Below are 13,523 nucleotides of genomic sequence, written 5' to 3'. Positions count from 1 at the left end.
GAGGTAAAGGACCCACACTCTGAAAACTATGAAACATTTATGAAAAAAATTGAAAATGACACAAGTGGAAAGATATTCCATACTCATGGACCAGAAGAGCCAACACTGCTAAATGTCCATACTACCCAAAGCAATCTATAGGTTCAATGGAATCCCTGTCAAAATACCAACAATTTCCACAAAACTAGTATAAATTACCCTAAAATTTATATGGAACCACAAAAGACCCCAAATAGCTAAGGTAAACTTGAAAAAGAACAAAGCTGGAGGTATCACAACCCCAGATTTCCAGATATACTTGCAAAGTTATAGAAATCAAAATAGTATGGTACCCGCAAAAAAACAGGTACATAGAGCAGTGGAGGAGCATAGAGAGCCCAGAAATAAAACCACGCTTCTTTGGTCAATTAATCTTTGACAAAGGAGACAAGAACATATAATGGAGAAAAAGATGGTCTCTTCAACAAATGGTGTTGGGAAAACTGGACAGCTACATGCAAAAGAATGAAACTCTACTACTTTCTTATATTGAACATTAAAAAAAAAACAAACCAACAACAAACTTAAAATGCATTAAAGATCTAAATGTGAGACCTGAAACCACAAAACTCCTAGGAGAAAACACAGGCAGTAATTCCTTTGAAACTGGGCATAAAAATTTTTTTTCTAGATATGTCTCGTCAGGCAAGGGAAACCAAGGCAATATTAAACTACTGGGACTAACCGAAATAAAAAGCTTCTGCAGAGTGAAAGAAAACATCAACCAAACAGTATCCAAAATATATAAAGAACTTATACAACTCAGCACCAAAAACCCCCAAATAATTCTATTAAAAAACAGGCAGAGGACCCAAGTAAACATTTTCTTTTTTTTAAAGATTTTATTTATTTGACAGAGAGAAATCACGAGAGAGGCAGGGAGAGAGGAAGGGAAGCAGGCTCTCCGCTGAGCAGAGAGCCCGATGCGGGACTCGATCCCAGGACCCTGAGATCATGACCTGAGCCAAAGGCAGCGGCTTAACCCACTGAGTCACCCAGGCGCCCCCTGAGTAAACATTTTCTAAGTAAGACATACAGATGATCAACAGACATGAAACGATTCTCAACATCACTAATCAGAGAAATGCGCATCAAAACCACAGTGAGATATCACTTTATGCCCATCAGAATGGATAAAATAAAAAACACAAGAAATAACAAGTGTTGGTGAGGATATGGAGAGAAAGGAATCTTTGTGTACTATTGGTGGGAAAGAAAATTGGTATAGCCACTGTGAAAAACAGTATGGAGATTTCTCAAATATTAAAAATACGATTACCATAAAATCCAGTAATTCCACTACTGGGTATTTACCTCCAAAAAACTAAAACTCTAATTTGAAAAGATATATGAGCCCCTTGTTTACTGCAGCATTGTTTACGATAGCCAAGGTATAGAAGCAGCCCAGGTGTCCATGGATAGGTGAATGGATACAGAAGATGTGGTGTATACATACAACGAAATATTACTTCGGCATAAAAAAGAATGAAATCTTCACATCTGCAGCAACACAGATGGACCTAGAGGATACAATGCTAAGTAAAGTCAGTCTGTCAGAGAAAGACAAGTACCATATGATTTCACGTATATGTGGAATTTAAAGAACAGAACAAACAGAAAAGAGACAAATAGAAAAAGAGAATCTTAAATACAGAGAACTAAGTAGTCATTGCAGAGGGGAGCTGAGTGGAATAAGAGGTGAAAACAATCAAGAGAATTAAGAGTACATTTATCTTGAGGAGCTCTGGGAAATGTACGGAAGTGTTGACCATGATATTGTTCACCTGAAGCTAATACAACATGGAATGTTAACTATACGTCAATAAAAAACACTTGTGAAAATAAAAGAAGAATGAAAAACTTATAGGTAGAAATCCTTCCATACAATATCACACAATCGTCTTCCTTAAGCTGAGAACAATACACCCTATATCACCCTTTTCTTGATGACTAGGGTCACTGTTGCCTGTAGAGTAATGGCTTCAACGGTTAGGATCCCTTATTACTGAGCTGCTTTTTGGTTTTTCTTTTAGTTTTTATGTTTGCTTGTTATACCTTATCTGCCACAGTAATATCCGTTTTCTTGCTGTTGTCAGTGGGTCTGCTTCTAGCACTGATCTCTGTACTTCTAATCTGTAGCAGACTAGGAAATCACTTTGGCTGTAGGCCACCATCGACTTATTTGTCCAGTTTTGATTAACTGTAGCTGTATCAAGTGAGTTACATGTGTGAAGTATGTAATCATGTCACAACACAAAGTCAGGCCATCTTTTCTTCTGTAAAATTTGGTAGAGATGAAAGAATTTCAAAGTTTTATTGTCTCTGTTGAAAAACAGTTCCTTTTGCCAGGATGACTAAATTACTTTATATACCCCTTATAAGATGACAGGGAAGGGGCATCATTATAATAGCAACCATTTACTGGCTACTGGCAGTATGCCAGGCTCTTTAGATGCCAATCTCTTCACATAAATCTCCATCTTTCCTCCAAGGATCACAACTAATAGCGGTTATTCCCATGCTGCAGATGAGAAAGCTGAAGCTGAAACTGCTTCAACAGCAAGCTCAAGATCACAAAGCTAGTATGTGCTGTTTCTGAGATCTGACACCAGCCTATTTGATCTCAATCCTGTGAGCTTTCCATCCTGCCTGTTAAGTAGAAATAATCACTGTTTACCTGTTACAAACCCCAGAGGCGATACTAACAATAATCATGACTTACTGTCTCCAAAATTCCATGAAAGCAGCACATAATAACTAAGAAGAATCCTAGAGCTTACTCTGGGTAAGATGGAGTATAAAAGACCAGGTAGTCTCTTCCCGCTTAAACAGATAAAAAAATGAACAACGTAGATGAAACAAGTTTTCAGATGCTGGACAGCAGGAGATGCAGGGAAACCTGCAGATCCAAAAAGCTCAAGGTGCCCCACACAAGAGAAACATGAAGAAAAGGACACGAAGGTGCACCATGATGAAACTGCTCAAAACCAGTGATAGAGAGTACATCTTAGAAGAAGCCAGAGAAAAAAGTCAGAGGGGCAAAGATAAGAATGACAACAGATTTCCCGTGAGAAACAATGCAAATGAGAAGATGGCTGAGCAACATTTTTCGACTACTGAAAAAACAAACAAAAAAAAACGGTGAGTATGTTTTTCAAAAACAAAGGCGAAATAAAACACTTTTTTAGACATACAAACACTGAAAGTTCTGTCACCAACAGATACACAGCTACAAAAAAATGCTAAAGAAAATCTTTCAGGTAGAAAGAAAATAATACTAAAAGTAAATATGAATGAGGAGCACTCAAAATAGTAACCATATGGGGGCACCAGGATGGTTCAGTTGGTTAGTGTCGAACTCTTGATCTCAAGGTTCTGAGTTCAAGCCCTGTGCTGGGCTCCAGGCTGCACATGGAATCTACTTAATACCAAAAAAAAAAAAAAAAAAAAAAAAAGAAAGAAAAGAAAAAAAGTAACCAAATGTGTAAATATGTAACAGTGTTTCTTATTATAGTTGACCCTTTAACAGAATTTGAACAGCACTGGTTGGTCCACTTACATGCAGATTTCTTACAGTACTGTAAATATATTCTCTCCCTCTTTTTTTTTTTTTTTTAAAGATTTTGAGAGAGTGAGTGTGTGCGCACACGGGGGAAGAATCAGAAGGAGAGCGACAAGCAAACTCCATGCTAAGTGTGGAGCCTGATGTGGGGCTTGATCTCAGGACCCTGAGATCAGGACCTGAGCTGAAACCAAGATTAAGATGCCTGAGTGAGCCCCCAGATGCCTTTCCTTATGATTTTCTTAGGAACGTTTTCCTTTCTCTAGCTTAATTTAAGAATACAGCACATAACACTTGTAACATACAAAGTATGCATTAATTGACTGGCTATTGGTAAGGCTTCTAGTTAACAGCAGACTTTAATAGTTAAGTTTCTGGGGGATCCAAAGTTATATGTGGATTTTCATCTATGTGGGGATCAGCACCCCTGCCCCCACATTGTTCAAAAGTCAACTGTATTGAAATCTCTTTTAATACAGAATTGACTTTTAAAGCAAAAATAACATTGTACTGTGAACTTTAAAAGATACAGAGAAGTAAAGCGTATGACAACAGTACAAAGGCCTACAAGGATAAATACAAACACACTATCTTAAGATTTGTATGCTATACGTAAAGTGGTATTTTATTACTTGAAGATAAACTGGGATATGTTAAAGATGTATAACCATACACCATCAATAAATTACTAAAATAGTAAAACAGAGTTACAGATAAAAATTGCAGCAGGCTGACTACTGGCCCCAAAAGGTGTCTTAATCCCTGTGACTATGTTACCTTACATGGTAAAAAGGACTTTGCAGATGTGATTAAAGATCCCAATATGGGGAGATTATCCCAGATTATCTGGGTAGACCCAACATAATCAATCACAAGGGCCTTAATAAGAGTGAGGCAGAAGGATTAAAGTCAATAGTAGATATAAAAGCAAGGAGTCCAGGGGCTAATGAATGCAGGTGGCCTCCAGAATCTGAAAAAGGAAAGGAACCCAACAAGTCAAATAAGAAATTGAAAGGGAAATTAGAGCTGAAGGTTTATATAGGAATTCTAACTTCTTTCAGAAGTCTTTCTTTAGGTCTAATATTGCAAAAAAAATTTTAAGTAAATTGGTATATTTCATTCATTATGAATGAGTGAAAATGAAAACACAACCTACCAAAATTTGTGGGATTCTGCTCAGGTTTTACTGAGAGGGATATTTACAGCACTAAACACCTATAAGAAAATAAAGGCTTCAAAGAAACCACTTCAGCTTCCACCTTAAAAAACTAGAGAAAGAACAAAGTAAACTTCAGGGAAACAGCATAACATGAGGATTTCAGGGCAGAAATCAAATAGAAAACAGAACCCAAAATTATCAATGAAATCGAGAGCTTTTTTGGTGTTCTTTTTTGAGATCAATAAAGTTCACCAATATACAGTGAGACTGATCAGGAAAAAAAGAGACAAACAAATTACCAATATTGAATGAGAGAGAAAGGTATCACTGAAGATTTTACAGATGGCTGGTTTACCATTAGGGAAAAAAAATCCAAAAAACAATAATATTCATATTAACTAAAAAAAAAAAAAAGCCAATATCTCATTAAACTCAGGAAAAGTATTTCTGCAAACTCAACATCCATTATTTAAAACAAAAACAAAAACCAAACAAAGCACCATGATCTCTCAGCAAACTAGGAACAGAGGAACCTTCCTCAGTCTGAAAAAGGAGATCCAGGAAGAACCTACAACTAACATCATATTCAATGGAGAAAGTCTGAATGCTTTCCATGAGGTCAGGGACAGGCAAGGAGGTGTACTCCTAGTTCTATTCACACTGTACTGGAGATTCTAGCCAAGACAAGAAGAAATAGAGGCAAAGATACTGAAATGGAGAAGGTAAAACAGTCTTTACTGCAGATGAAATGATAACACATGCAGAAAATCCTAAGAAATCTACAAAATAGCCACAAAGAAGTGAGCACAAGAAGGCTGCAGGATACAAAGTCCATGCCAAAACAGATGGTGTTTCCACACAGTAGCGACAAACAAATGGAAATGGAAATTAAAAACCAATACCAAGTACAGTGGCATCAAAAAGAAGAACATGGGGTAAATTTGACAAAAGATGTGCAAGACTTGTATACTTAGAACTAAAAAACACTGTTGAGAGAAACTGAAGGAAACCTACAGGGAGACATACCATGTTTACAGATCAGAAGCTTATGCCATTAAGATGCTAGTTCTCACAGTATACTGCAGTTTTAATCCAAACCCAATCAAAGTCCCATCAGGCTTTTAAAAAAAAAGGAAATTGATGATCTAATTTTAAAACTATATGGAAATGCTAAGGACTTATAGAGAGCCAAAACAATTGGAAAAGAAAGGTAAGGTTGGAAGACTTACATTACCTGCTCTCCAGTCTTACTACAAAGCTATGGGAATCAACACAGATTAGTCACAGTGAAAAAAAACAGACCTATATATCAACAGTAAAGAACTGGAAGTACAGAAACAGACCATCATATATAAGATCAGTTGATTTTTGACAACAGGATCAAGGCAATTCGATGAAGAAAAGATAAAATTTTCAACAATGGTGCAAAATAATGAACCTCTACTCCTACACCTCACACTATACACAAAAGATAACTCAAAAATGTATCATAAACCTACATGAAAAACTTAATAAAGCTATAAAACATCTAAAAGAAAACGTGGGAATTCTTAGTTCTGGTTTTGACAATTATTTTTTAATATAAGATGCAAAAAGCATCAAATTCAAAAAGAAAAAAATTGATAAACTGTACTTCATTAAAACTAAGTTTTACTCTCTGAAAGACACCATTAAATGTCAAAAATAGAAAGGTAAGTCCCATCTGAGTAGAAAGCACTACAAAACGTGTATCTGACAAAATACTTGCATCTAATCTACACAGATTTCTTATAATACAATAATATGAAGACAAAACAAGAAATGCTCAAAATATTTGCATAATTCTCCAGAGAAGATATACAGATGGCAAATAAACACATGAAAACATGTCCAGAGGCACCTGGACAGCTCAGTCAGTTAAGCAGCTAACTCTTACTTTCGATCTCAGGGTCCTGGGTTCAAGCCCCACATTGGGCTCTGCACTCAGGGAGGAGTATGCTTGAGGATTTTCTCTTTTCCTCTCCCTCTGCCACCCCAACCCACATCTCTTTATAAACATAATTAAATCTTAAGAAAATATGTGCAATATTGCTGATTAGGAAAATCATATTAAGATACCACTATACGCTCGTTTGGATGTTACAATTAAAAAGATTAATCATACCAAATGTGAGAACATGTGACGTAAAGATAACTCTCATGCACGGCTGGGGGGAATATTAAAATGGTATAGCTACTTTGTAAAATGTTTTGATAGTTTCATAAAAAGTTTAATATACACCTACCATAAACTCAGACACTCTGCATCTAACTCTTTCCCAAGAGAAATAAAAGAATATATTCACACAAAGACTTGCATGTGAGCGTTAATGACAGCTCTTACATAATTGCCAAAGAATGAAAACAACCCAAAGTCCATCAACTAGTGAATGGATTTATAAATGTGGCATATCCAAACAATGGAATACTAGTCAGCGATAAATAAACCGAACTATCGATAAACACCCCAACATGGATGAATCTCAAAATACTTATGCTCGGTAAAAGACAGAAGACGAAAGAGAGCATACATTGTACGATTCCATTCATATGAAATTCTAAAAAATGGAAAATATCCTATAGTGACAAAACAGAAGCACGGCTGTCTGACGACAGGGAAGGGGAGGAAGAAGGGTTGGATTGTAAAGGAAAATGAAGAATCCTGAAGGTGACGGATGTTCATTATCTTGACTGTGGTGATGGTTTCAGGACACTACATGTGTCAAAATTTGGTAATCTGTACACTTTAAACATGAGCAGTTTACTGCATATCAATAATACTTGGTGAAGCTGTGAAACAAAGTACTTAGTGCAATAAGCCCTCCATAAATATGATTGTTTTAAAGAGTTTACACATTTATAACAGACAGGAAAAAAAAAAAGAAGAACCCAGATTGCTTACTTCAAGGAGAGTGGATTACTTATGTTGTTCTCTCCAGTCCAGAAATGGGGGAAGAACTTAATGAAACCTCAAGTCCCTGGGGTACCAAAAAAAAATCTCACTGTGCTCCAAAGCAGAGAATCCACCCAGCCATAAAAATGTAACAACAATAAGCAACTAAAAAATAATTAACAACAACAACAAAAACCCCTAAAAATGCACAATCACAAGAGAATGCTACAACATTAAGAGAAAGAAACCCTAGATGTCTAATGGTAACTTGAAGAGTTGGGCGAAAGCTCCAGTGTTCCCACAGCACTGGGGATTTATACTCTATAGTGTTCCAAAGGAATAACTTTACTGTTCTCCCATACCTCTTTCCAGATAAGCAGTCTCCTGACCAATCCTTAATTAACAGATCTCCAAGGCAGAGGGACAATAATTTATTTATATTGAAAATTATATTGAGTGCTTAACTAAGTAAGTATAAGGCATTCATTTAATCCTCATTACAATCCTAGGAGCAAATTGAGGCACAGAGGACATAGTTACCTGCCCCAAGACATATAACCAGTAAATGATAGAGCCCGAAGTCAAAGTCAGGCAATCTGACGCTGAAGTCTGTGTTCTTCACCACAAAATTATCCTACAATATGTTCACATATGAGGAGACATGTTTTTTTACTTTACAACATGCTGATGGTGAAACTCGTATGTTAGCACTATGTTCTTTGCCCTAACACCCTAAGATGCCTCATGACGATATCTTGAGAATTGGGTTAGAATACAAATGATATATTTTCAGCTAGAAGACATTTTATAAATTATTACAATTTCTTTAAAACCTAATTCTATTAGCTTAGAAACCACTAAAATGGAATCCTTAAAATAGATCACTCCTTCTGCCTTTATTCAGTTTTATGATTAATTTAGTCCCTCTAGATGAAAGTGGTTTTACATATTGAAACATTCTTTATAGGAAAAAGAAATCTATTTGATATTTTAATACCCAACATTTCTTTTTAAGGCAAAGTCCTTTCCTGCAATGTAAGACGCTAAGAATTAATTTTGCTTCTACTACAGAAACAGATAAGACAAATACATATTTCTTCCAGAGCAATTTACCTTGAAATAAATTTATATTTAAAAAAAGAGCACAAAACTTTTTAATAATCAATGCTGCACAATTATTTATTTTCACTATTAAATGACACATTTAGTTGGTTGATTAGATATATTATGCATATAGTCGATCTTTTATTTTCCCATATAAGACATTACTGAACACCTGCTATATGCTGGCCACGGTTACATGCAGTAGAGCACAGAACAAAACACACAAAAATCTCCATGCTCTTGGTACTGACATTCCAGAGGGATAAGGTAAGGTAGGTAACAAATAAAAAAATATAGTGTATCAGACGGTCAATTTAATAAGACAAAACAAGACAGGGATTAATAGTGCAGGGTGTTGGTGGGGCAGCTGAAAAGAGAAGCATGTAGTTGCCTTTTAAATAGTCTGTCTTCAAAGATCTTTAGTTGAGCTCAGGAAGGAAGAATATGTAAATTAAGGTGGGGATGAATAGAAATTTGATTCACCTCCTTGCCTCATAAGAAAGAATCACGTATAACAGATGGTAAGATTGAGGGTTAGGAAGTCTCTTCCAGTGCCTAAAAGTCAGATGAGTATTCCCAATGTCCAAAAAGGGCTAGATGCTAAAACCTAAATGGAATCACAGTGTTATTCAGCTTCTTTCCAGTACCTCATGATCTCACCAAAAATAAGATATTCCCACTTTCACCTCTAATTGAGTTACAGTTCTTCAAAGAAGAAGGTAGTTCAAAGCAAAAATCGCTATTAACATTCTACATCAAGGAATATGTACCATATGAGAATCGCAAAACAAAGTTATAAATCTGAAACTAATTGTCAATAGAGTAGTAAAGTTAGATAAAACTAAATATATTTTTAAAGTATAAAACAAAATGTAGCAATAATAAGAAATCACTAGGTTTCTAAACAAAAAAGTCAGTCGTGTGCACACAAAGCCCCTAGATTTTTCAAACAAATTTCCTCAAACTGTTCTGGTAGAAATGAAACATTTTTCAATTATTGCACATACAAGCATTACACTGTACCAATTTTAAGCCAATTTGTCTCTTGTGTGAAAGTAATAATACAGATAACTCTATTATTCTGTTGGAGTCACTTAACAAATTGCTACTCATCTAAGCCAAAGGCTAAGGGCTCTTCTAAAGTTTTAGAATTACAGAGGAATCAAACAAAGGCCCTTCAGCCATTAAGTGCCCCCTATGAAGAATTCCCTTTACAAAATCCCTGATAAAATGGGTTTCACTGTTTGCCACCATTTAAAAAATATAAGTCCCTCCTTATTTTAAATCCACACCTGCCTCCCTCGATTCCCACCTATTTGTATTAGTCTTTTTTCAGGAATCAAAATGAGCACCCAAGGCTCCTCTTCTCCAACTGAAACATGCCCAGTTCCCTCCAATATTTCTCATACAACAATGGCACCTTCTGTTTTAAAGATGCATGTAACACTTTGTTCAAACTTCATCTTAAATCTCTGTGTACCGTGGCACTTCATTTCTTCACTTAGTTCTTACCAAATGCTTAAGCTTCACAATTAATCTCTTTAAAAAGTATATGTTTTCTCCATCTTTTGCTTGTAGAATGATTTCCTGACTCTAAATGAAGTTCTCATAAGTCATGCCAATAACTAAGTCATTACTGGCATTATTTACTTATTTTTGAAGGAATGGGCCAGAACATGTACCACTATTAGATTAAAAAAAAAAAGATCACACAAAGCAAGCAGTTTGTCTAGTATTGATGCATTAACGCAGGTTTATTCAAGAAGTGGTCTGTTGACCAACACACTGGGATGATTGTTAGAAACACAATTCCTAGACCTCTCGGGACTATGGAATCAAAATCTCTGGAATGGGGCCTGGAAATCTGCAGTTTGAAGAGCAACCAAGGAGATCCTTGGATATCCTGAGGTTTAAGCATCATGGCCTGAAGACTGAAGTCAGGGTTTTTTTGGCCTCCTAATAAAGGTATTTTAAGTATCTTACCTGTAATCCAGGAATAAATCGACTATCCTTTTCAACCACCAAAAGTTCAGCAACATTGGCATTGAGAATGGATCTTGTGATTCCCCCTGGCCCAGGGCCCACTTCATACACGTAAGCATCTGTCAGATTCCCAGCTTTCCTCACAATTTTATCTAGGAAAAAGAACGTTTTAATTATCTTGATAAATTTCAGTGTACAAAATTTAACAATACTCTCTACAGATTCTTATGAACATTTATTCAAGGAATCCTCTATATCATACTGGTCTGATTATTTAACTCATCCTAAACCAACATATAGTGGCCATTCACTATGCGATCACAACACAGTTGAACTGTATTATCAGTCCCTTAACAAAAATAGGATTATCATGACAAACTTCCTAACTTCAGTATAGTTAATACTGTATTTTCTATCTCTTCCTCCACCAAACCAATCAATCAGCTCCTAAGAACCGACCAGGTAAGCACGCACCATCTCTCTACAGTTGCCAAATACTGAATATTTGAATAAGTAAGACGAGTTTTACATTCAGAATTTCCAATGCTGCCAGTTTGAAATCCCCAAGCAAAAAGTGCTGGCAGTCTCACTTTTACCTGTAGACATCTAGCTGGTCCATATGGCCACAGCAACAAGTCCCTAGATCACTGGACTAGCAGAAATATAGATTCTTGGTCATTTTTAGGAAAAAGTTAAAACTTCTTAGTGGAGTTGTTGTAAGCTTTGCAAATATGCAAATTAATAAGGAAAAGTTAACGTTTTAAATTAACCTCTTTAACTTAGCTGACCTTAAGAAATAATGAAAAAGGAGGCGCCTGGGTGGCTCAGTGGGTTAAAGCCTCTGCCTTCAGCTCAGGTCATGATCCCAGGGTCCTGGGATTGAGCCCGGAGTCAGGCTCTCTGCTCAGCAGGGAGCCTGCTTCTTCCTCTGACTGCCTCTCTGCCTACTTGTGAACTCTGTCTGACAAATAAATAAAACCTATAAAAAAAGAAAGAATGAATGAAAAAGATTACTGAGGATTCACTGCAACCAACTATCACTTCTGAAAAAAGATGATGGGCTGGTCTTATTGACTGAGATACTGAAATCCAAGTAACTGGGCCTCCTGGGATGGTGGAAATTTAGCCACTGAAAACATACCAGCACTTCCTTGCAGTGTTCACTGAGACTGTATAGTACCATTTTTGTAGGCTTAAAACCCAAAATAGAAAGTAAAAATGGTTTGTTTTTTTTTAAGATTTATTTAATTTATTTAGAGAAAGAGTGAGGGAGAGGGTCTCAAGCAGACTCACCACCTCAAGATCATGACCTGAGTGGAAATCAAGAGAGGAACACTAAACTGACTGAGCCACCCAGGCACCCCAAAATAGTTTTGTCTTTTAACTGGTGCTCAGAGGGAATTAGCATATGCTCACCAACCATTTATCTTAGGTGCTTTACATGCTTTCTCACTTGCATCTCACAATCCTTCCAACACTACTAGAACTACTATCCCAATTTAACTTCTCTGAACTTTTCTATTTCCTTCTTATTGTTTCATTGTGCAAGGTCATCTAGAAAGCAAATGGAAGAGAGCTGACTCCAGCTCAAGTGTAAATTCTAAAGCAATCCTTCCTCCACTACAGACCAATGCCTTTTAGAAGGAACACAACTGATACATTAAGCACAGGCATTATGAATTTAACATTCTCATTCTTTTATTTTTTATTTTTTTAAAGATTTTATTTATTTGATAGAGATCACAAGTAGGCAGAGAGGCAGGCAGAGAGAGAGAGGGAGGAAGCAGGCTCCCTGCTGAGCAGAGAGCCTGACGCGGGGTTCAATCCCAGGACCCTGGAATCATGACCTGAGCCGAAGGCAGAGGCTTTAACCCACTGAGCCACCCAGGTGCCCCAACATTCTCATTCTCTTAAATGGAGAGCTAGTATAGTCGAGAGGTCAGGAGCTCTGCCCTCAAACTTTTCAGGCACAGTCATATACAAATGAATATCAAAGCGGCACTGTCGATTCAGGAAGCATCTGCTCCCACCTGAGCTTCTCACCTCAAACCAAGTACTTTCATCTCCCTTCACTTTGGTTCCCAGAGAAAAGGGAATAGTACCCAGACTTCAGAATCTGTAAACAAAGGACTTTTTTTTCTACATTAAAAATATAAAGACCTATATTTTCCATCTTCAGAATGGTACTTTATACCTACAGAATGTGACTAATGACTGGCAGACAAGGCTGGTTCTAATTACTACTACAACTAAAGAATTTTAGAGGTGGGTAACCCTTTAAAGATCTTGTAGTAGGGACCTTCCTCCAATGAACAGATGAGAAACTGAAGCTTCGCTAAGCTATTTTACCCAAAGTTGTATTTCTACTAGCAGAATAAAGACTCCACATCCAAGAAATGAGACATCTTAGTGATGGCTTGTGGACTATACTTAACTGAAAATGAACTATTTGTGTATGACCTCTCCTATCTTTCAGCGTCTCGAGAGGTGCCAAAATGGAACCAAGACCTCAAATACGGTAAATATTCCAACAGTGAACTAGTGGACATGTTTTTAACACATTTTTATTTTTTTTAAATTTTTATTTATTCATTAGAGAGAGAGAGGGAGAGAAAGCACAAGCAGCGGGAGGGAGAAGCAGGCTCCCCCGAGTTGTGAGCCTGACAGGCTCCCCGGAGTTGTGAGCCTGACATGGGGCTGGATCCCCGGACCTGGAGGTCATGACCTGAGCCAAAGGCAAACACTTAACAACTGAGCCACCCAAG

At 36.9% G+C, this 13,523-nt stretch overlaps 1 protein-coding gene across 1 annotated transcript in view; it reads right to left on the bottom strand.

Annotated features, from left to right (window-relative positions):
- Positions 1-13,523, bottom strand: part of TFB1M (transcription factor B1, mitochondrial) — a 74,112-nt gene that overhangs the window by 59,619 nt on the left and 970 nt on the right. Inside the window, exon 2 of the mRNA XM_046004860.1 lies at positions 10,759-10,910. Within this exon, the coding sequence (XP_045860816.1) occupies positions 10,759-10,910 (152 nt within the window). The remainder of the gene's footprint in view (positions 1-10,758; positions 10,911-13,523) is intronic.

Source organism: Meles meles, chromosome 5, assembly GCF_922984935.1.
Source record: "Meles meles chromosome 5, mMelMel3.1 paternal haplotype, whole genome shotgun sequence".
Lineage (NCBI taxonomy): Eukaryota > Metazoa > Chordata > Mammalia > Carnivora > Mustelidae > Meles > Meles meles.
Note: the sequence above shows the minus strand (reverse complement) of the source record. Positions and strands in the feature narration are given on the sequence as shown.